Source organism: Piliocolobus tephrosceles, chromosome 14, assembly GCF_002776525.5.
Source record: "Piliocolobus tephrosceles isolate RC106 chromosome 14, ASM277652v3, whole genome shotgun sequence".
Classification (NCBI taxonomy): domain Eukaryota; kingdom Metazoa; phylum Chordata; class Mammalia; order Primates; family Cercopithecidae; genus Piliocolobus; species Piliocolobus tephrosceles.
The window spans coordinates 1,431,569-1,454,445 of NC_045447.1; the positions used below are offsets into that span (position 1 = coordinate 1,431,569).

General features: G+C 63.9%; 3 protein-coding genes across 7 annotated transcripts in view; all 3 read right to left on the reverse strand.

Annotated features, from left to right (window-relative positions):
• PHPT1 (phosphohistidine phosphatase 1) overlaps positions 1–6,411 on the reverse strand; it is a 13,793-nt gene extending 7,382 nt beyond the window's left edge. For both annotated transcript variants that reach the window (XR_002734810.1, XM_023227577.1), the window contains exon 1: positions 6,293–6,411. The gene's annotated coding sequence lies outside the window, so the exon portion shown is untranslated. The remainder of the gene's footprint in view (positions 1–6,292) is intronic.
• On the reverse strand, positions 105–6,427 carry AJM1 (apical junction component 1 homolog). Of its 3 annotated transcripts, none has more exons than XM_023227557.1 (3): positions 6,293–6,427; positions 4,619–4,702; positions 105–4,542 (listed from the first exon to the last, which is right to left on the reverse strand). In XM_023227557.1, the coding sequence occupies exon 3, from the start codon at positions 4,481–4,483 to the stop codon at positions 1,553–1,555; it is 2,931 nt and encodes a 976-aa protein (XP_023083325.1). In that variant the 5' UTR covers positions 4,484–4,542; positions 4,619–4,702; positions 6,293–6,427; the 3' UTR covers positions 105–1,552. The 3 variants fall into 3 exon arrangements, with proteins under 3 accessions (XP_023083325.1, XP_023083326.1, XP_023083327.1); XM_023227558.1 differs by lacking the exon at positions 6,293–6,427 and adding an exon at positions 5,910–6,258; XM_023227559.1 differs by lacking the exon at positions 4,619–4,702 and having other exon boundaries at positions 6,293–6,395.
• Positions 6,428–7,687: 1,260 nt separating this feature from the next.
• Positions 7,688–22,877, reverse strand: part of RABL6 (RAB, member RAS oncogene family like 6) — a 36,813-nt gene continuing 21,623 nt past the window's right edge. Inside the window, exons 3-15 of one of the 2 annotated variants that reach the window (XM_023227560.1) lie at positions 22,533–22,580; positions 19,756–19,808; positions 18,827–18,918; positions 16,439–16,579; positions 15,946–16,054; positions 12,957–13,060; positions 11,171–11,487; positions 10,821–10,974; positions 9,711–9,923; positions 9,346–9,610; positions 8,980–9,151; positions 8,699–8,754; positions 7,688–8,541 (exon numbers count right to left, since the gene is read on the reverse strand). In XM_023227560.1, coding sequence (XP_023083328.1) covers positions 8,341–8,541; positions 8,699–8,754; positions 8,980–9,151; positions 9,346–9,610; positions 9,711–9,923; positions 10,821–10,974; positions 11,171–11,487; positions 12,957–13,060; positions 15,946–16,054; positions 16,439–16,579; positions 18,827–18,918; positions 19,756–19,808; positions 22,533–22,580 — 1,925 coding nt within the window. In that variant the 3' untranslated portion in view covers positions 7,688–8,340. The remainder of the gene's footprint in view (positions 8,542–8,698; positions 8,755–8,979; positions 9,152–9,345; positions 9,611–9,710; positions 9,924–10,820; positions 10,975–11,170; positions 11,488–12,956; positions 13,061–15,945; positions 16,055–16,438; positions 16,580–18,826; positions 18,919–19,755; positions 19,809–22,532; positions 22,581–22,877) is intronic. The other variant, XM_023227561.2, reaches the window with a different exon arrangement.

A 22,877-nucleotide genomic window follows, 5' to 3' on the forward strand; every position in this document is an offset into this window, starting at 1 on the left:
CCCCCCGCCTCCATCGCCCGAAGGCCTCCCCCTCTCCCCTCTCCACCGCCCGAACGCCTCCGTCCCCAACCCGGCTACCCGCACAAGGAGGCAACAGTAGCCGCTACATTCAAGTTCTATTTTACTTGGTTGGAAAGCTCTTGCCTCCTGGAAATTATTTCGATCCAGGGGCGTTCCTGGCCGGCCCTCAGGGGTGGGGCCGAATGCATAGGCCCTGGGGCAGGGGGCGCCGGGCGCGGCGGCGGGTGGGCAAGCGGGATGCCTGGCCGGTGCAGACGCGCGGGGACGAGGTGGGCGCGCCGGGTGCGAGAGCAGGAGAGGAGGCGGGGGTGCCCAGTTTCTCTCACTTGGTGTCCCCTTCCCTGGCTCCGAAGTAGCGCTAGGGACTCCAGGAGGACCCTTGCGTTTGGCCTCCATCCCTCTCCCAGACACCCCACCCTCCAGAGAGCCCTGGGCGCGGACCAGGGTGCGCTTGGGGGCAGGTGGAGGCCCGGCCGCCGGGCTTGCGCCTCCACGCCCGCAGGACGGAGTGCGGCCAGAGCGGGTGTGCGGGGACCTCTGGGGACAGGTCCCTTTGGGTTTCTGCGCTTACCAACTAGCTCGCTCCCTCACCTGCTCGCACCACGCTTTCCCCTCCAGGTTCCCACCTGGGAACGCCCCCTGTCCCTTGGTCCTTCCTCTCCTAGCCAGGTGTCAGCTCTGGCCAGGCCCACGTGCTCTGCTTCCCCTGCCCAGGTCCTGTGCCCTTTCGGCTGGGAGACTCGCATATCGGCCTGAAGACCTCCCTGCGGCTTTTCCCAGCTCCTGCAGGGCCCAGACTGCAGCGGCTGGAGGCGAGGGGACGGCAGGGCGCGTGGCGTGGTCAGTGTAACGGATCCGACCAGCGGGAACGCACCGCGCACCCTCGGCCCTGCCCACCGCTTCGCCGGGACGCGCTCGTGCACACGGACGCACGAAGGTCGACCAGGGTGTTCTCCAGAGAGGAGGCACCCCAGCCGCGGGAGGCGGGGCGGGGCGTGTTTAAAATGACAGACTGGGCTTTGGTTAAGTCGGGCTTCTGGACGAGGGGAAACCGGAGTCGGGGAGGCTCCAGCGAGAGCCCCGCGGACCGACGGGGACCGGATCTGTACGCGTGGGGTCTGTGCAGTAGTGACCCCTCCGAGTGAAGGCAGAGCTGGGCGGTCCTCAGGCCCACCCCGCCTCCCAGCGGGGAGCACCGAGGGCGAGGACCGGCTTCTTCTGGGGATCCTCGAGGGCGAGCTGGGAGAGGGAGGAGACCCGGGAGATGAGAGAGGAGTTACTGGGGGTGGGAAGGCGAAGAGCCCGTGAGGAACACTACGGAGGCGGAGGGCCGGGGGGTAGGGGCCTGGGCGGAGCTGGAGGCCGTACTGAGCGGAGCTTGGAGGGCCAGGGAATTACAGGCGGCCCTAGGAGAAGCCGGGGTGGGGCCCTGGCGGGGCTCGGAGGCGGGCCTGGGTGGGCCGGGCGGGGCCTGAGTGGGCAGGGCAGGGTTCGGGCCAGCGCCTGAGCTGGGCCTGGTGGGCCCCGCACCTCACATGATGTCGTCCAGCAGATTGGCGCTGGCCACCCAGTCGAGCGCGCGCGGCTCGGAGGCGGCCATGATCATGCACATGAAGGGGCGGCCGGTGCGCCGGTCCGTGGGGTAGATGGTGGTGGGCGTGAAGCGCCTGTTGGCCTCGACGAACTCGCAAAGCTGCTCGTAGACGCGTGGGAACTCGTGGCGGAGGAAGACGCCGCGCAGCCGCAGCTCGCGCTGGATGTGGATGAAGGCCACCTCGCGCGCGCGCCGGCCCGCCTCGCCGTCCTGATCCAGGCCCGCCGTGCCAGGCGGCGGCGTCAGGATCAGCGTCTCCATGTCGGGCTCGCGGCTCCGCGCCGGGGGAGGCCGCGCGGGGCTGCCGGCCGCCAGCGCTACCTTGGCGAACTTGCGCACTGTCGGCCCGTGGCTGCGTGGCGCGGGCGCGGGCAGGGCGGGTGTCCCCGGGGGCGCGGCGCCGGGTCCCACGGCCACGGATACGCTGAGCAGGAAGCACTCTGCCGGCTCGTAGAGGCGCCCAGCAGCCGCCAGCTCGCGGGCGTAGCTGCCCAGGGGCGCCGCGTGTGTGGCCAGCTCACGCAGCGATAGGTAGGTGGGGGACAGCAGCAGTCCCTCCAGGCCAAAGCGCAGGAAGTTGTCGGCCGAGCCTGGACTTGGGAAGCCCAGGAAGAGCACGCCGCGGCCGCGCGACAGGAAGCCAACACGCGCGATGCGCGAGAAGGCACGGTGTACCGGGCCGCTGTCGCGGCAAAACTGCAGCACGTGGCGGCACACGCTGCCCACGCGGCCGTACACGCAGCGCGCCTTGTGGGCATCCCAGTCCTCGCGGCGGCACAGGCGCGAGCAGTAGTAGGTGTAGCAGCTGTGGCAGGACTTGAAATAGAGGCAGGCGTTGAACATGGTCTCCGTGCGCCGGCAGCGCGCATTGGAGCAGGTCATCAGGTCGTCCTCGTCGGCGCTGGGCTCGGGGGACGCGTCGGCCGCCTCTCCCCGGGCCGCTGGCTCCTCGGCGCTGCCGGCTGAGGCGGGGGGCGAGCGTGGCGGCGCCAGCGCGGGGGCCCCAGAGCCCGCGGGCCGCGAGTCCAGCAGTCGGCGCAGCTGGGGGCCCAGGCAGTCGGCCGCGGGGTCTGAGGCCTGGCCGGCGGGGGGCCGCGAGTCGATGACCAGGTCCGTAATGAGCTCGTCCAGCTGCTCTAGGCTGCGCTGGCGGCCAGAGGTGGGGCCCTCGGGGGCCGCGTGGGGAGATGGCCGCGTGCGGCCCCCGGGCAACTCCCAGGCCCTGGCCCTCGGGCGCTCGGTGGCGCGCAGGTCGTTGTCGGTGATGGTGATCTCGGGCGTCACGTACCAGTTGCGGCCCAGGCCGTCGCCCGCGCGGCCCTTCTCCGTCAGCGACGTCTCGGACAGGGACAGTGCGGCGTAGCGTCTGGGCGAGGTGGACAGGTTCACGACGACGGGCGGGCGACGGCCTTCCGGGGACACGCCTCGCGGCTCCTGCACTTCGCGCCCCAGCAGGTTCTCGTAGCTGCGGCCGCGGCCCAGCGGGTCTTCTCGGCGCGGCCCCGGTGCCAGAATGTTGTCCCAGGAGCGCGAGTAGTGGCGGCTGTCGGTGACCAGTCGAGGCGGACTGGTGCCGGTGCCGCCGTGCCAGGAGGCGAGCAATGGGTCGGGGTCAGAGGGCGGCGCCACTTGCAGGGTGCGGTAGGGTCGCGGGCCCCAGTCCGCCCAGGCCGGGCTGCTGCGCGGGTGCGGGTACGTTCGAGCCAGGACGTCGCGCTCACGGTACCGTCCGAAGTCCTCCGTGTAAAAGAGGCGGGCGGTGGAGTGGGTCCGGGGCTCCTCGGAGACATAGCGGGGCCCGTAGGGCAGGCCGTAGGCTCGGGGAGCCTCCCCATAGTAGGAGCGGGAGGGCGGTTCCTGGATTGGGAAGGTGCGCACCTCTCCTGCGTAGTAGTCACCCATGCGCCTTGGACTGGGCCCTGGGAACTCCTCTGACCGGTAGGGCCTGGGGCAGTAGGCATCGAAGGTTGGGCCGGGGCTGGCCGCAAAGCTGCCCCGGAAGCCTTCGGGCTCCTCTGTATAGAAGAACTGGGTGGGGCCCGGCGGGGTGGTGAAGGGCAGACTGCGACGCTCAGCGTAGTCCCGGGGCCCAGGCAGGGGCCCGTCGCAGTAGAGCGCCCGGGGGTCCGCACAGTATAAGTCGCTGGGCGTCGGGGTGCGCGACAGCGCCATGTGGCGAGGCCCGGGTACCGTGAGGCCGTGGAACTGCGGGGCAGGGCGGGCCCAGGGCGCGGCCTCGGCGGGCCCGCAGGACCGCGAGCCCCGGGCGGCGTGCTGGAGCACTGCGTCGTCCGGCTTGATGTCCAGGCGGCAGCGCACGTGGGGAGCGGGGCCCGCGGGTGGCTCGGGAGGTGCGCAGCGGCCGCCGGCGGCGCACAGGGGCGCCATGCGGCCAGGGCCGCCCCGCTGCGGCTGCAACTTGATGGGGTGCAGCTCATTGGCGAGGGCGCGGAGCGCCGGGTACGCGGGCTCCCTGCGCGGCGATGCCTCGACCCGCGCCGCACGCTGGGCCTCCCGCCCTCGGCGGGGCAACACCGGCGGCGAGGCAGGCGCGGGCGTCAGGCCCGGGGGCGCGCGGGGCGCGCTCTTGGAGCGGGCGCGGCGGCGTGGTTCGGCCTCGCGGGTCCGGGCGCGCGGCACAGTGGACTCCGGGGGCGGTGGCTCCGGCAGGGTCTCCATGGCCGGCCCGTCCAGCGCCTCCAGGAAGTCGAAGCTGCGGCAGTGGCGCTTGTTGAAAGGCTCGGGCTCAGCAGGCCGGGCCACGGATCGCTCACATGGCGGGCGCCTGGTTGCGGGTCCCGGGGCCGCCACCTTGATGTCCTGGTACACGGTTGACACCAGCAGGTCCGGAGGGTCCGTACGGGTCATCTTAAAAGAGGTCCCCAGGCTGGCGGCTCCAGCTCACACTGCCTTGCGGGGCTTTTGCCCTGGGGGGAGACGCGGGTCAGGGCGGCCCCCTCCGCAGCCCAGGCCCCGCTACTCCCCCACGCTGGCCCGGCTTACCTGGGGCGCAGCGGGCGGAGTAGCCCTGGCTGCAGGCCTGGGCCGAGAATGCGGGCGCTTCCTCCATGCCGGGGTCAGAAGCACCTGCGGGAGGAACCCAGCTGTCCAGGCGCCCAGGTCCTGCCCCTCCCCCATCCTCTCCCGGCTATGGGGCAGGCGGGCCAGAAAGGCTTAGCCGTGGCTGTGGTTCCCGCGGCGGGAGCTCCTGCGTGAAGCTCCAGGGCCTCCCCTCCCCCGACTAGTGACGGCGGGGCCGGCTCGGGTGGACCCCTTTCCGGGTGGGGTAAGGGAGTGGGGGCGTGATGCTGGGGGCTGCGCCCTCTGGTGTCCGCAGCTGGAAGGACGGGGCACATTTGGGCCTTATTTATAGGTGTTGCCCCACGAGACATTAGTGACTGTGCCCTCGTCACAGCGCCCACCGCAGAGCGACCCCTCCGATCGCGCACAGTCGAAGGCGAGTCGCTGGGTCTCAGCCTTAGCTAGCTCTGCACCAAGCGGGTGACACCAACCACCCCAACTGCTGGCCAGGCCGAGCACAGAGCCCCTCCCCCAGCACTGCAAGGACCCACACCTAGGTGCCCTCAACTTCCCGTGAGCTCCAGGCCAGAAAAAAGCCCCCAGAGAGCATACCTGGGCCCTAAATCTCCCTTTCCTTTGCCGACACCTTTTCTGACCCCAAGTATCTTTGGGTGGTTGAAGCAAGGCCCCAGCTTTGTGTAAACGCACAGGACACCCCCCTAGGGTGTGCAAGGCAGTCCCAAGCCATCGAGCCATGAGCTCGTGGCAGCCCCTCTCTCCTGAGCTGCGCACCAGGCCCGGAAGCTGCCCACTGGGGGTGGGCAGGGCGGAGGGTGGGGGAAGCCCCACTGCTTTGCAGGAAAGAGCCCTCCCCACTTTGCTGAGAAGGTTCCATGGAAACCTGCGTTTCTTAGGCCCCCACGCTGCAGGCTGGCCAGGGTTCCGATGTGGACTGCCAGCCCCTCTGTGGTCCCAGAGCCAGCTGGGGGGTGCGTCAGAGAGTGGCCACAGGCCTGGCCTCTGCACATCCAACACCTGGTCTGGAGGGGTCTACCCCAGAGTGAGCCGGGGGAAGCGGGTACCTAGCCAGGCCCCTGGCACGGCAGAACCTCAGGTGGATGGGCCTCTCGGGGTCTGGCCGGGTCCCCCCCCTGTGTCCCAGGTGTGCAGGGGCTTCCTGCTGGCAGGGCTGTTTTCTGGGTCAGGGCCACAAGTCCCAGGCCTTGTCCCCATCCCAGCCTCCCGCCCACCCCATCTCCCCCTTCCACCTCACCCGTGGCAGGACTGTCCACCCTCCTGCTCCCTCTTTCATGCTAAGCTCAAGGCCAGGCCGGAATCCGGCCGGATGACAGGCTGTGAGGCTCCACCCCAGGGAGGTGACAGTGGGCTTTGCTGGCTGAAGCTGTGGGTGACACCCTCTCCCGTGGGGATGGGGGTGGGGTCGGCCCCCTCGTGGGCCCAGGGCCTTCTGGAGCCCACGGAGATGGCTGGAGGCCTTCCCCACCTCCCAGCCCTGCTCTGGCTGGGAGCGGCCCTTCAAGGGATACAGCCGGTGTTGCCTGGGGGCGGGGACTCCCCATCCTTGCGGCCACCCTAAGGCAGCCTCCCCCGCCCATGACAGTGACACACTCAGCAACTCGGCCGCCAGCCCCTTACCTGGGTGCTGCTCCGGCTGGCCCCGGTGGGCTGTGTCACCCCCAGGTCGGCTCCTCTGTGTCCCCGGCACCGCTGCGTCCCCGGCACCGGCAGAAGCTTCCAGGCAGCAGCGCGGATCCTGGCCTGGCTGCTCAGTGCTGCCTCCAATGGCAGCTGAAAGAGCTGTACTTAAAGGGGCCGCGCCCAGTGGGGGCTGCACTGTGGAGCTGGGGATCGTGACTGCACAGGCTCCAATTTGGGGCTGTGCGGAGCATCCCCAAGACGCAGACCTCAGCGTCTCAACAGGAGCCCTGTGGCCCGGAGCAGCCTGCCAGTCCTGCCAGTGTCACTCCAACACACTTGCCTGAGATGAGGGGCCCCAAGCCCTGGCCTGGGCTGCAGAGATTGGTTAGGGGCATCTTGGAATTCGCATCTCCTGTTGGGCGAGGCAGGACCAGATGGGCTGTTCCCTGCCCCGCTGGCCTTTCCCCAGGCCCTATCTGCTTCGAGGCTGCCAATGCCAAAATCTCCGTGGGTACCTGGGGCCAGATGGCCCCTGCAGCCTCCTGTGTCCCCAGGATGCCATCCTCTCTGGGTGAGGCCACTCCTGCATCCAATGTCTCTGCCAGCCTGGGAAGGCCTGCACGTGACCTACCGCACCTGTCTGGTAATGTCCTCGTCCCACTCTGCCAGCCCCTCCCTAAGGCATTGGGCCTGGAAACGTTCTAGCTTGGCAGAGGAGTGGGTAGCCGGTGCCCTTGGCTCTGAAGGGCAGGACCTACACCATTCTATGTTGTTCAAAGCAGGGCCCACTGAAACCCCAACATAGCCGTCCATGGTGTGATCCTGGCAAGTTCACGTACTCTTGACCCATTCCCACACCAGGGGAACCCCTGAAGCTGACCCTGACCTCATGGGCTGTGGGCTAAGGGGCCAGGCTCCTAAGCTTGCTACCGGCCACAGCACCTGTTCAGGGACCACAGCGATTGCCCCACACCCCGGGGTCACAAAGCTCCCAGGCACAGGAGCTTCCAGCTTGGCCACCCCCTCCCCTTCACTGGCGCACTCTTCCTGCCCGCCCTGCAGGGTTCTCATGACAACAGTAGCTATGGGGGTGGAGGCTGGGCGCTGCTGACAGCTGGAGGGGGCAGGGGCCTGAAGAGGGGGGCAGTGCTGCAGGCGGCTGCCTGGGAGCCATGCAGACTGGACTTCCACCTCATGGGGCTGTGGACCCCCAAGTGTGCTGGCTGCAGCTGCTGAGCCCTGGCACAGGTGGGCTGGTATGTACCCAAGGTTGGTGGGATGTCCTCACAGCATTGCTGGGCAGCCTCCTGCCTCAGAGGACTTCCCTGACAAGCCATGGCAGCCTGGGCCCGAGGCAGTGGGAGCAGGTGCAGGGAGAAGAACAGACACACGCAGAGTGAAACAGGAGTGCTTTATGGTCTGAGTGGAGTGTTTGGGAGGAGTGCCTCCCAGCTCCCGCCTGTGGGCTCACCTGAGCAGGGACGCAGTTGAGGCCACTGCAGGAAACAGCCCCCACCCCCAGGAGAGGCCCTGCATGCTGCCTTCGGTCTCTCGCCAGCCTTGCCTAGCGTGGGGCCTGGGCTGCCCTTTAGGGTGGGTCTGCACACCCGTGTTCAGGGCTCCCAGCCGGAAGCGGAGCCATAGGCATGCTGCGGCCCTGGGTGAGCGAGGAGGGCAAGCAGGTGCCGGGGCAGCGTGCACCCCGCAGCCAAGCGGTCCCTGCCCAGCCTCTGTAAACAGACCCTCATGCCCCTGGGCCTCAAGTCACATCCCTGAGAAACACTGGGGACTGGCGACTCTGCCCCGAGAAGGCCAGGGTGTCCACCAAGCCTGGCCAAAGCCAGCTGTCCCCTCCCTCCTTGCAGAGCAGGCTCACGCCGGGTCTGGAGGCCCAGTCCGGGGACCACCAATGCCCGGCCTCTTCCAGCTCAGAAGTGCACACGGCAGCCACCGGGCAGCGGCAAAGGCGATGGTGCAGAGGCAAATGCCTCCCCAGGCAGTGACAGGCACGCCCCCCACCCCAGGGCGGCCACTGCCCCATTGGCCTAGAGCTCCTCGTAGTCGCCACCCCCAGGGTGGCGGCCGCCCGGGGCCCCGCCCCCCAGGAAAGCCTCCAGCTCATCAGCAGCCGTCCTCTCCCTGCTGCGTGGGGGCCGCTGCTGCCGCCGCCGCCGCTCCTCCTTGCCCTCCTCCTTGTCCTTGCTCTTCTTGTGTTTGTTCTTCTTCTTGGCAGCCTTTTCTTCCTGCTGAGGAGCACAAGGAGGGGGCGCCACGGAGTCACAGGAGGCCAGAGCCCCAGTCCCAGGACCGCATGCTGCCCAGCCCTGGCCCGCCAACAGAGCCCTGGTCCCAGGACCACACACCGCCCAGCCCTGGCCTGCCAGAAAGGGGAGTAGCCGGTACCTCTTTGCCTTTCTTCTTCTTCTTCTTCTCCTTAGAGGGGGTTTTGCCCACCTTACCTGCACAGACAGGACAGACAGTGGCTCAAACACAAAGCAGTGAGCCCCAGCCCTCCAGGAGGCCCCGCTGACGGACAGGACCACACTCCTGCAGGGGGCTGCCAGGAGCATGGCTCTGCCTCCTGGACTCAGGAAAGGCCTCCGGCCAGTGGCCAGCAGCTGGGAGGAGGCCCATGTTCTACCCAGACTCCAGCAGGCTGACTACACTCCGGTGCCCCCACCCACCTTCCTCGCTGCTCTCCTTGGGTCCAGCCTCCTCCAGCCCCAGCCCGAAGAGGTCCGAGTCATTCTTTAGTCTGAAGGTGGGGAGAGGGAGCTTGGGGGGCGGGGGCGGCTGAGCGATGGCCTCGTCCTCGTCAGTCACATCGGAGGGGTCATCTCGCACGGGAAACTCATCCTGGAGCAGGGAGAGCAGCTGGTCAGGCCATCGTCCCTCCCACACCCTCAGGGGTTGTGGGGTCTCAAACCCAGCCGGAAGGCCCACGTGTGGGGACATGAGACTCCTCTTCCAGAAGCCTCCTCCCACTGCACCCACCCACTGAGAGACTCTGGCCTCCTGGCTGGCCTCTGCCCGGGGAGGACCCGTCTTACCACCCTGCGCTGTGTATCTGACGCCTCGCTCTCAAAGTCGGGGTCATCCATGACAAAGGACAGCATTTGTGCAGCGATGGGCCCCTCGGGGTCACTCTCGGACGAGGACGCCTGCTCACCCTTCCCTGGCTCAATCTCAGCAGGGGGCCTGGTGCTGCTGTGCTTTTCCGGACCTGTGCGAACAGAGGCACCGCCTGGCCAGGGCGGTGCTGCGGCCTTCGTGGGAGCTGTCCCCCTCCGTGGCTTTGAAGCTGGTATGGAGGCCCTTTGTGGACAAGCAGAGGGTCAGTCAGGGTCCTCTGGAGGTGTCCTGAGCTGCCCCACCCCGGTCTCCAGGCCACACCCCTGGGGACGCCTGCCCTTACCACTTGGTCTCTGGCTCTGAGCACTGCTGGGGAGCCGGGGCAGGGCCTTTTGGGGGATCCACCACTTCTGCTTCCTCCTCACTTGAAAGAGTGATGTTCTGACTGGGGACGGGACCAGCGGGTGGTGGGGAACTCCCACGTGGCTGGTCTTCGAGGTCCACATCGTCCTGGAACCCTGCCACCATCGGGTTGCTGCCCGGGGCCTCCCCATCACTGCAAAGCAGGGGACAAAGTGGTCAGAGGCCACGGGGTAGGGATGGCCGGCCGGGCTCACGGGCCTTGGTTCCAGGCACCCTGGTACCCGGCACACCCTGGCCGTGGGGCCACCCCACCCCTGGTGCTGTGTTCTAGGGGAAGGCCTCATGGCTGTCACGGGGCTGCTGAGCAGAAAGGGGTCGGAGGCTCAAGGTCGGACACAGTGTTGCCCTGCGCTTGGTCAGTGGGTGAAGGATGTGGGGCCGCACGGATGGGCGCTCATGGAGGAGGCAGGGCCAGCTCAGGGCCACCAGGCTTTCCATCCTTTGTGTACTTCTGGAGGAAGCTGCCGCCCCACAGCAATGGGTGAGGCTGAGGTGCTGAGGCCACCGGGGGTGGAGCATGTCCAGGGGAGTCCACACCTGGGACCAAATGCAGGGCTTTGCTGCAGGCAGAGTTCGGGGCAACTTGGCAGACAGAGTGGTGGGAGAGGGGCTGGCAGACAGATGGGAGGCAGCTCTAGCTCCCAGCTCTAGGACCTGCAGGAAGCCGCCCCCATCTCTGCAGCACCCGGGCCCTGGCCCTACAGAGACAACATCTGGTGGCCTGAACCTCCCATATCACCTGGAGTGGCCTTGCCAATGGCCTCCATGTGGAATCTGCCCACAGACGACTCCAAGGTGCCCCGTCCTCTCCAGGGCGTGGGCAGAGCAGGTGGCCAGGCCTTTCTGATGTCTGGAAGCCCCGTCTAAGCTCTTCCCTCATCTGCTCCAGCCACAGATCTGCTTTGTCCTCAGTCAACAGAGACCAGCCAGCGGGGCACCCCTTCTGCAGCCCCAGGAAGCCAGCCCACCTGCTGCTCGGGTGCTCTGGAGGCTGGGGCAATGGGAGAGGAGGTCCAGGCCCACCCCTCACCTGTCGCTGTCCTGCTGGGCAGCCTTGGCCCCCACCTTCTTCTCGTCCCTGGCGGGGGTCGCGTCTTCCAGGAAGCTGCGGTCCAGGCGGTCGTCGGGAACAAAGTCCTCCACGCTCTGCACTGCTGCCGGGGCCTCCGCGGCCAGGACTGGCTCTGTAAACAGTGATGCCAGGTCCTCTTCTCAGCACCAGAACCCTCACTGCACCCAATCCCAAGCCAAGCCCACCCGGCATGTGCCCACAGGACTGGGACAAGCAGGAAGAAGTACGGAGCGCTCCGAGACCCAGAGCCCCACCTGTGAGGGTTTGGGGGAGGGGACCAGTTTGGGAGGGGCAGCTCCAGGGCCTACCTGGAGGTGGAGGGGCTGCCTCAGCGGCAGGTGACGTCCCAAACAGCCTAGAGATGATGCTGCGCCGCGGGGCGGGGGCTGAGGGGCACGCAGGTGGGGGCAGGGCCTCTGAGGGTGGTGCAGGGGGCACAGAGGATGGTGGGGCGGCATTGAGGGGCAGCTGTGGGGCGGGCTGGGGTGTGCTGGGGCTGGAGCTCCCCGTGGACACAGCGCCTGGAGGCACCACCGGTGACTGGGAGCCCGAGGATGGGCTCTGCCCATTGGCCACCAGTGGGGACACATGACCACGGCTGCGAGCCTCCATCATCTCCAGGAAGCTGGAAGGCAGAAGGCAGGTGAGAAGCCTGGCTCCCCTGCCTCTCACTGAGGCCCTCAGGTGACAGGGAGCTCTCCGCTACTGCGGATAGGGCAGGGAAGAGCCACCGTGTTCTGGGCCACCAGCCCCACCCACTTCCAAGAGCAGCACCGCTGGCCGGGCGGGGGCTCACGCCTGTCATCCCACCACTGTGGGAGGCCGAGGCGGGCAGATCACGAGGTCAGGAGATAAGACCGTCCTGGCTAACACAGTGAAACCCCGTCTCTACTAAAAATACAAAAAAATTAGCCGGGCGTGGTGGCGGGCGCCTGTAGCCTCAGCTACTCAGGAGGCTGAGGCAGGAGAATGGCGTGAACCTGGGAGGTGGAGCTTGCTGTGAGCCGAGATCTGGCCACTGCACTCCAGCCTGGGTGACAGAGCGAGACCCTGTCTCAGAATAAAAAGAGCAGCAGCACCGAAGGGCGAGGACAGCAGGCACCAGGGTGCCTGTGTTTATCTCCCCTGAAAGTCATTTCGGATCTGTTCTGAGGCACAGCCTTTGGGGGCTCCATGTAGAGGTGGCCAGACGGCAGCAAGTGGACCTTCCCGTGAGGGGGGTTTCTGGGAAGAGAGGGGGCGGGGGCTTGGTGGAGCACATGCGGCCATCACAGCATCCAGCAGACCCAACTCTCAGTCCCAGGAATTGCCAGGATTGGTTCAACGGAGAAGCGCCCATGCGGGGGGGGCCATTCTGGGAGCCAGAAGCCATGGGTCCCTCTCCAGGCATCAAACTGCCTTCCCTCTCAGTCTCTTGCTGTGTCTCAACCAACAGCCAGATCCGAGGTGACCCATAGGGCTCTCCCTCTGGAAATAGAGACCTGCTGGGGGGCCTCAGGAGGGTCGCTGATCCTGTGGTCCCTGCCTGGGTCCCAGGGGAAGCACCAAGCCCCCAGCTGTGCAGGAGCCTGAGGCACAGAACGGGCCAGCTGTCCCACTGCCCGCAACCCCTGGGGCTGCGCGTCCTGCCCAGGCCCACTCAGGAGGATGCTCTGAGCCACCCCCTGCTATCAAGGACCAGAGACCTCCATGTCCTGGTCCGTATGCCTCTTCAGCACAGGGAGCTTCCCAAAGTCAAGGAGCTGACCAGAAAGCACACCCCATGCTGGCATCAATGTGGGAAGCTAAGCCCCTGATCGACAGGCAGCCCCAGCAGGGCTCCACCAGCATCAGCACCTGGCCACGGTCAGCGGTGCTCAGAGCGGCAGGCATGGAATGACCTGCACGAGGAGTCCATACCAGGTGTGACTGTGAGGGGGCTGCTGGGGGCAATGCCAACCTGAGCCCTCCTCCACCTGTGCCCCAAGATGACTAATTTACCCCAAACGGGGGGAACTTCAAATGGGTTCCTCTCCTTGGTGCAGCCCATGGCCCAGCACCACGGCTGCGCCTGCAGCCCCCACACTGCCCCCACGGGGGGACGCAGCCACATACATGCCGTAGTTCTGGTCCTCCGTCTCCTGCTGCACTGACAGCTCCTCCAGTGTGGCGTCCATGTCCAGCTGGTTTGTCTCCAGCTGCCGCAGCAGCGTCTCCCTCTGCAGAAGGGGAGCACACAGGCCTGAGCAGGGGCCCTTCCTGCTGCGAGTGCCTCAGCCCGACAGCAGCTGAGTGCAGGGGACGCCTCCTGCTGACTAAACCAGGAGATGCTGCAGGGATGGGTGCTCAGCAACTCAAGGAGCTCTGGGCTGGGCCTCACTGGAATCACAGAAGCCCACATGATTCCTCTGCGGCGACCGGCACGACACCTACAGGCTGCCAGCATGGCTTAGGGGACAGCGCTGCCACAGGCATAAACCTCAAAGCACCCCCACCCACACGCACCTCCAAGGGTGAAGAAGCCTCACCTTCACCCGGAAAACAAAGCCTCTCTGCTCCCCGTCGTGCACACCTCCTCTGGTGACAGGACACAGCCCCGGTGCACGCATCGCCACCGTCCCCACACCCACAAGCAGCTGGTTCTGGAGCAAACCGCTGCCCTCCTGGCCTGAAGCCCTAGGCTGGTCTGAGGCCGGTCCGTGTCACTGCTCACTTTAGATTCAAATTAAATACAAACGCCAGAGCCTCACGAACTCCTGCTCTCAGGTGAGCCACTGCGCCTGGCCCCTTCTCTCTTTTTTAACGGAGATGGGGTCTTGCTATGTTGCCCAGACTGGTTTCGAATTCCTGAGCTCAAGTGATCCTCTCACCTTGGCCTCTGCTGAAATTACAGGCCTGAGCTACCTGCCTGGCCTCTTTTTTCTTTTTTTTAAATCAGCTTTTTCAGGTTGAAGAAATTTTTTTTTTTTTTTTTTAGAACCAGGTCTTGCTCAAACTCCTGGGCTCAAGCTCTCCTCCCGCCTCTACCTCCCTAAGAGCTGAGATTATAGGCATGAGCCACTGCGCCCAGCCTGGAGGGGTTTTTAAAATAAAAATGTGGGCTGGGCGCGGTGGCTCACGCCTGCAATCCCAGCACGTTGGGAGGCCGAAGCGGGCGGATCACGAGGTCAGGAGATCGAGACCATCCTGGCTAACACGGTGAAACCCCGTTTCTACTAAAAATACAAAAAGTTAGCCAGGTGTTGTGGCGGGTGCCTGTAGTCACAGCTACTCAGGAGGCTGAGGCAGGAGAATGGTGTGAACCCAGGAGGCGGAGCTTGCAGTGAGCTGAGATCATGCCACTGCACTCCAGCCTGGGTGACAGAGCGAGACTCTGTCTCAAAAAAATAAAAATAAAAATGTGAGGCCGGGCGCGGTGGCTCACACCTGTAATCCCAGCACTTTGGGAGGCCAAGGCGGGCAGATCATGAGGTCAAGAGATCAAGACCATCCTGGCCAATATGGCAAAACTCCATCTCTACTAAAAATACAAAAATTAGCCGGGCGTGGTGGCACATGCCTGTAATCCCAGCTACTTGGGAGGCTGAGGCAGAAGAATCGCTTGAACCCAGGAGGCGGAGGTTGCAGTGAGGTGAGATCGCACCACTGTACTCCAGCCTAAGTGACAGAGTGAGACTCCATCTCCCACCCCCAAAAAAAGGGATATTAAAGTCAGTAAGGTCGCCGAAAATGGCTACAACAACAACAAAATGTGATTTTAACCAAATGTGTGAACTCTGGATCCTACTCTGGATACTGACTAAATAAATACCTGATGATTTGAAGAACTCTTTGAAATCTTTGGGAATTTTATTTTTTAAATTTGTTATTCTGGTTTATTTCTCCAAGAAATACCTGTGACTTTAATGTGCGGTATTACATTAGGTACTATGGTCAGGTTAAAAAAAACAGAACGGATTTTTTAGAGAAGTGTTCGAAATATTTTTAGGTGACACAAAAGCCTGAAATTTGCTTCCAGGCCATCCAGGGGCAAGACAAAGAGGAAATGGGGGTCCCGCTCCTGAGACGGGTGAGGACATCAGATCTGCTTGAGCACATCCATAGCAAAAGGAGAGTGACACACAGCTCAGCCCTACGCTTCCAGCTCAAGACTGTTCAGGGTCCCGTGCTCTCCCTGGGAGGCTCTGGAAGGGTTTGGAGGGCAAACCATTAGGGAATGGAGCAGCTGAGCAGTGGGGAGCCCTCCAAGGAGTAACCAACCCAGTGACGAGGGGACGGCTCTGCAGGAAGGACGGGCCTCCCCAGTAGTGCCAGCACCGCACAAGTCTGACTGCTGGCCTTCCTTCCCACCGAAACGTCCCCAGCAGCAGTCCCAGCCTGCAGGCGTCCTCACTTCTTCTGACACCAGGAGGACAGCACAGCCCCTTTCCTGGGTAAGCCTGACATCCTTCTGGAGAAAGACCAAGGCTGCTACAGCTGTGGCTGGGCCCCAGGTCCCCCAGACCCAGTCAGGGCAGCCCAGACTGAGGAGGTTCAAGCCTCGTCGTTTGCTGGGCTCCTTTGCAGCCACAGCTGGCCTGGCCCCTTGTTTCTACAAGGGAAATTGAGTTTAGTCCACAGACCAAAGTTGGTTCCCTGGTTTTGACACAAGCACCAGGGAAATGTGAAATGTGAACAGCGAGTACCTTGGTGGCTCACACCTGACATTCCAGCACTTTGGGAGACTGAGGTGGGAGGATTGCCTGAGCCCAGGAGTTTGAGGCTGCAGTGAGCCATGATTGCGCCACTGCACTCCAGCCTGGGCCACACAGCAAGACCTTATTTCAACAAACAAAAGCAACCAGAAACACTGGGGGAAACTGAGCAAGGGGTCTCTGCAGAGGTGGAGGGGCTCCCGGAACTGGGTCTAGCCCTCAGGACCCTGCACCCTCTGCCACCCAGAGCAAGCAGGCGCAGTAGAACATTGGGCCCTTGCCAGCAGCCAACCTCCGAGCAGGCCCACAGCTTTCTCAGGCATTAGGAGGGAGGCCTGTCACTATGCAGGAGACGCCTGGAAAGAGGTGAGAGACCAGCATCCACTCCACCCCACACGGTGAGTGCTTACCTGAAGCTGCAAAAATGGGATATTGAAGAACTTATGAAGGTACTTTAGGCCAAAGCTGTTCTTCATGGAAGACTCAGCGTAGCGGAAGTAGGAGGAGCCTGGAGGTCTGCTTTCAGAAAGGAAGAAAGATGCAAGAGAAAGACCCTTGCCCCGGTGCCAAGGACCACCGCTGGGCCCACGGCTGCCGGTCCGCACTGCCCTCCCTCCTCCTGCAGCCTCCTGAGGCCACAGGACCCTGCCGAGCCCTGCTAACCAGCTACGTTGAGTGCCTTCTGCCGGTGACCCCCACAGTGCCAGCACCTCACCCGGCACACAGTTCCTGGCAATGCCACTGGGGAGACCCAGGCTTCAGTGAGCCCCACGCCACGGCGTGACCTGACATCCCCTGGCCCCCGTGCTAACGCTACCCCTCCCCCTGCCTCTGCCTCAGCACCCTCCCCCACGCACCAGAGCACCAGGCAGGGTCCCTGGGCAGCAGGGCCACCGCACTCACCTGTCCAGGTTGTCGATGAAGTCACGCACGTCGTCCGGCAGGATGACTCGGTGCTCGCCCATGTCCCGGTAGTTCCCCAGCACGCACACTGGCACATGGGTGGGCACTTTCGGAAGCTCCCGGAGAATATAATTGAAGGTCCTCGGGGAACAGGTGAGGACCTGGCTTAGTTTCAGCTCTGCGACGCCCTGTCCCTCCCTGGGAAGCTACTGTGTGCCTAGGCCTGAGGACAGTGGCTGCTTCTCATTTCCAACATCCCACCCACCAGAAGCACGCCTCGAGCGTGCAGAGCAAGAGGGAAGCGCCTCGAGCGTGCAGAGCAAGAGGAAGTGCCTCGAGGGCCTTCGCACCCCTCCCAGCCTGTAGCCCCTGCCCATCCCTCTTCCCGAGGGACATACTTGACCGCACCCCACACTGGAACGCCCCTGCCTGTCCCTGCCTTCCCTCAGAGCGCCCCGTGTCCACATCCCTACAAAACCACCTCTGGCTTTGCCTGCGTCCACCCTCATCCCACACTGTCCTCTGTGGCCCTCGGCATTGACCCCATGGCCGCTCGTCCAGGCTCCCTGCCCACCGGGGCGGCCAAGGACACCCTGGGGTGCCCCTGCTACTGCCGGTCAGGTGACTGTTTGGAGAGCCTTGTCTTAAGCAGACATCTCCTGGCACGGATGGCAAGTCTCCAGAATCTGCCTGGCGCAGAGCTGCCAGTTTCTCAGCTGCACAGTTTTCCAAAAGGCTTGTGAAGAAATAACTAGCGCTTCAAATGACAAAACTTCCCTACGACTGAGAGAAAGCCAACACAAGTGGGTGAAAAACGCAGCCTCCTAAGTTTGCAACTCCGTTTTCTTTCATTTGCACACAGTCATTTAAACTGGTCCCTCACCAAGGCCGGCCCAGGGGCACCTCTGGTCCTAAGCAGGCGGCCCTCTGGTGTCTCCTGCCTCTTGCGGCTGTGAAGAGCCTGTGTGGCGCTTGAAGCCGCTGTCTGAGCCAGTGGTGTTTTCCATCCTTCATGCTGGGCAGCAGGGGCTCCAAAGCATTGCTACCACAGGCATCGCCCACCCAGGCTGGTGCTGCCAACAGGGTCTCCAGGCCCACAGGTGAGCGCCTTTGCCGTGTCTTCCCAGGCTGGCTCGAGTCTCGCTGTCCCTCCTGCCCACTCCTCACATGGCAGCCCAGGCGGATGCAGCTCCCTCCAGGCTGTTCCTGTGGCAGCCGTGGGAGGTGTCGTGGAGGCCACTCTGCGTCCACACTCAACTTCGCTTGGGAAAAGCCACTTCCCACCCACCAGGCTAGCAGGCTGGCCTAGACAGGAGGATGGAGGGAGAGGAGCACCACTGCTCGCCCAGGTGAGGCTGGCGTGTGTGTGCCTGAGCTGGACTCTGGTGGCCCCGTGCATAGTTCTCCTGCCATTGGTGTGCCACACCCCCACCAAGGGCTCTCCCGAGGGTGCTGCAGGCAGTCCTTGGCGGTGGTGCTGCAGGCTGGGAGGGCAGGCAGGGTGCCCAGCATTAGCAAAGGTTGGCAGAGGCCCAGGGCATGGCCGGCCAGGCGCTGCGAGCCGCCCTCAGGCCTGGGCTGCTGATGCGTGCCAAGTGTGCGGCCCTGTGACAGGCGGCGTGCTTAACCCTGCCGTGGGGGTCTTCCCAAGTAAGAGAAGCTGCCGACCAGGCCCCCAGGCCAGACCCACTGCTGGGAAGAGCAGATGCCTGGACGTGTCGAACGCGCTGCTCCTAGTGCTCCAGGCACCGGCTGTGGGTAGGAGGCCCCGCGCCAGGAGGCTGGTCTCCACAAGGCCCTCATTCTTCTAGGAGCCTTGCACCAAGTGTGTGCCTGCAGCACCCCCACGCTGGGGCTCCAGTGCGTCCTGGGGGACACTGCACTCCTGAGGAGCTGAGTGGATCCCATGTGACTCCACACAGTGGCCTCTGGGCGCTTGCGCCTGGTCCCCCAGAGATGGTCCTGAGTGCCACTGCCCTTAGCAGATTTTGCTGTCATCTTCTTGCTAGAATGAATCTTGGCGTGGGTTCTCCTGGGTCATGGAAGACGGAGGTCTCGGGGAGCCCTCAACACAAGCAGCCACTTGCTTCTGCCAAATCTCAGATGGTTTTTCAGGAAGAATAGTGGGGCTATAGAAGGTACATGCCTTGCCCCAGACACCTTTTGCAGCCGGTCACGCCATCCCGCCCCATATGCACAGACACAGCTGTTGCCTAGTCCGACATCCAGGCCACTGCCTCTCGTGGCTGAGCTGCCACAGCTGCCCAACAAGAGTCCGTGGGCCCTGTAGAATGATGCCCCTCTAACCATTATCTGCTGCACAGAGAGGGCACCCAAGGGGCTAGGGGGCGAGAGTCGCAGGCGGCCGCCCCGCCAGCTCCCGCTTACCACTGCTTGGTGATGTCAAACATCATGACCACGCCGTTGCAGCTCTTGTACACGTCCAGGAACTCGGCATCCAGGGCCATGTCGGACTCCGCCTGGGACGGACGGGAGGGAACAGGCGTGAGACTGGCCCAGGATGGGCCCCACCCATGTGGCCCACAGTCCTGGACAAGGCTGGATAGTTTTCTAATCTGAAAAGGTCACAGGCAGCTCCATTTGGAAACGACATACTGGAGAGATGGGATAAACACAGGTTTGCCTCAAAGGGTCTGACAGGCAACCCCAGCCCTATGGGCAGCTCCCTGAACAAGCCCCTACCCAGGACCTCACACTGATCACAGCAGTGTCTGCCCCAGGCCTCACGGATGACCAAACCACCACTCGAAAAGAGAGGCAGGTGCTGGACTACCAGCGCCCTCGGCTAGATGTGCATTCTGGAAGGCTCCAGTGCCCACAAACAGGGCTGGCTGCAGTGCTGTGGGCAGTCACTCCACCCCATGCTCTAAAGGGAGTGTGATGCACTGCACAGAGGGTGGAGGCCCCAGGTGCACCAGGCTCAGGTTGGGTTGGCCCCAGATGGCTCCAGGGAGAGAAACACGCCACAGCCACCACTACAAGGTGTGTCCTGTGCTTTGAAGGGTTGAGCCCACTGTGACTGGGATAAAGGTTTGGCGAATTCACTTAAATACTTCTCAGGTCAGTCAAATGCCAATAGGGGTCAGTCCAACATGATGTCTGGTACAGGTGAGCCAGCCACCCCCAAATGCAGCCATGGCAGTGAGGGGTTTCCGGAGCAGTTGGGAAGGCCAGCGGCCCCCGTGGCCATAGCATAACTGGGGTGCTTGGGGTCAAAGGCGTGTGAAGTGTTGGGCACCGGCTCATGCACCCCAGGGCCCTGAGCCACTGCTACCCGCCGTGCACCGGGCACTCACCTCCTGGGGGTCGTTCTCCATCTTTAAGCCGTCACCTCGCTTTTTGCATTTTCCTTATTTAAAAACAAACAAAAATTACGAGGTGGAACCCCTGGGCCACAGGAGGAGCATGGGTCCCCCTTGGCCACTCAGCCCCCAGCTCTGGTGGGTGCCCTGCTCCACCACCCCAAGCAGCCTGCAGTGCGGGCACCCACGAACTCTGGAGCAGCGGGACCTGGGCAAGGCCCTGCTTTTGGCTTTGGGGGCAGGGCTGGGCGGGGCCTGGACAGAAGGTGCTAGGTGGGGCCCATGGGCTCAGCAGCTGCTGGACAGGCTGCGGTGGGATGGCCCACAGCCCTGCACCAGGAGGGTTTGCTGCTGAAGGAAGGGTCCGCTCTCCAGGTCCCCCAAGTCCAGGGCGGGAGGAAGTACAAGGGATATGGTGGGAAAGTGAGGGGCCTCCCCCTGGGGTAAAAGTAGGGAGATGAGCGCACAGACTCTCAAGGCAACAACCAGCATGGGAGGAAAGGAGAGGAGGGCAGGGGCCCAGCCCTGAAGCGGCCTGGGGAGGCAGGAGGGCAACTGTGTGGTGTCCACGATCTGGGTCCCCCTGAGCCTCCGCCATCAAGGTCACCAGGGCTCTCCTGACCAATGAGGGGCCACGGCCCCTCCCTCTATCTCCACAATGCTGACCGGAGGAGAAAGGGCTCCAGACCATCCTGGGAGCTCTGGGGATCCCAGTCTTGAAGTCACGGACTGAGACAACAAACAAAACCCCTAAAAACAGATGGGGCTCATGTGTTTAAAACGCCACCTCCACTTTATTCCACAGCTTGTTTCTGAACTGCTCACCACGATGGGACCCGGTTGTGGGGTCAGCCCCTCCCTCACAAGGTACAGGAGACAGAACCAGCCCAGAGGAGCCTGCCTAGTCCGGCCACAAAGGGCTCAGCAGAGACCCCAACACACACACAGCACAGCACTGCTGGCTGTCTGGGGCCTGTATCCAGGAAGGATGCCCACAGCCTAACCAGCACCCCCCTGGGCTAGCCACTGAGGCCAGTCGGATCTGCTCTGGGGAAAGCAGGCAGGGCTGGAGGGGAGCTGGACCCTGGCTGTCCAGGCGGAGGTGAAGGATGTCGGCTCACCTTGAGGCTGCTCCATTCAGCCTCCCTCCTGGCAGCCTGCCCCGTGCAGCCCCAGCTGAGCCTGATGGCCTCACCTTCCTCTTACCCTCGAGAACTCACCAGGTGACCATGAGGCCTCAACACCCTCCACTGCGTTCCCCACTAGCCGCCCCGGCTGCTGTGGGCGGTGCTCACACCTTGCACAGCGGGCACGGAGTCAGGGTGGCGGTTGAAGACACGCCAGGCCCCGTCATAGAGCTGGGGGGACCTTTCCCTCCCGAGGGGCCCTGATTTAGGCTGAGTGAGACTCCCCGGTGGGTGCTAACAGGTGATGCAAGGGTACACATGCAACCCCAGAGGAAGCCCAGCACTGAGCCGGGCGGCCTCTGCACCCAAAGGCCTCCACATCAGCCCCAGGCACGACAGGCCACCAGGAGGGGGTCCCATCCTGAGCAATAGAGACCACACCCATCACAGTGCCCAGATACGAACCCCACTCTGGGCAACCCTGTCTACGGGAAGCCTGTGCCCGCTCCACACACGGGCAGAGCCAGGGAGCCACAGCCAGGGAGCCAGAGCTGGAGGGAGGCACAGGAAATCTCTGCAGCTCCAAAAGGGACCCTGCCCCGGATGGGGGAAGCATCCCAGGATGGGAGTCAGGACAGCCCCGCCTGAGACCCCTGGGGGCCACAGGCAGATCTAATAGCTTCCCCTCACAGTGGGGACGGGGACAATGACAGGGCAGTGGGTGGTCACCTCTAACACCAGAGACCACGCAGAGCTCTGCAGAGACAGCATCCGGAACACCAGGTCAGCATGGGCCACACAGAGTCCAGCGCAGCATGGTGGGAGCCGCAGGGGCCCAGCACCCCTGCAGGAACTGCAGGAGAACCTGTCTCTGACCCCTCATGGCCAAACCCACCCCAACAAAACACAGGTGGAGGAAGGGGAGCATGCGCCATCCAAACAGACACCATCACACAGAGACCACGACCGCCTTTCCAGCAGAACCTCGTAACGAGGCCACAGCCAGGCCTGCGAGACCGGGGAGTGCATGTGGCCAGCCCTGCACACACCACACATGCCCACAGACCACAGGCCCTGGGGAGGGCTGTGAGCTCCACTCTGAGGACTTAGAGGAACTCGTGACCTTGTGGCTGAGGAGACCAACGATGTCGAGGACACCCCAGGGGCTGCTGCAGCCCTCCCATGGCCCCCAGAGTGCAGGTCTGTGTGGCTGGGGATCCCTGGCAGGGACACATCCCTCTAGACAGCCTGTCTCCGGAGCGCAGGAACTGGGTCCTCGGCTGTGGGCATGGGGCCACCTGGTGCTGGATTGCTCTGCCAGGCAGTGCAGGAGGGCTCCCAAAATAGCACCCCAGGCCTTGGGGCTCAAAGCACACCCCCGGCCGCACCTGCCACCGCCGTGCATGCTGTCACTCAGAGGCAGGAAGGATGCTAACTAAAGCAGCAAAGCATGTGGTGCCACAGGAGGGCTGTGCTGTGCCGCGGGGTCACCATTGGATGTGGAGGGAAGCAGAGCAGCAAGACCCTGGGCACCGTCTGCGAGGACAGTGGGCGATGCATGGGCACCGGGGGAAAGAAAGGAAGCCTCTCTGCACAGAGCACACAGTCCCAGAGAGAAGCAGACACAGAACAGAGACACCTCACCTTTGTCCACCACATCCCAGACTTCAACCTTCACGATGTCATCCGTGGCTGAAACAGGGAGAAACCTAAGATTAGTGCCCAACATGAAGTTCCCAGGGTGGCACAAAGCGGTCAAGCTGGTGTGGTTGTCTGTGCGCCGCAGGCACCAGCTCCCACCAGGACTTCTGAGTGTCCAGAAGCCCAGGATGTGCCCTTCCAAGATGACCACACAGCGGCTCCTTCAGGCCTTCGCTCAGACACGGCTTCAGCGACAAACTGAACGCACGGTATCTCCCTCTGCAGCCCCAGTCCTGGGCACCGCCCCTCCCTCCCCGGCCCCGAACCTGGGCACGGCCCCTCCCTCCC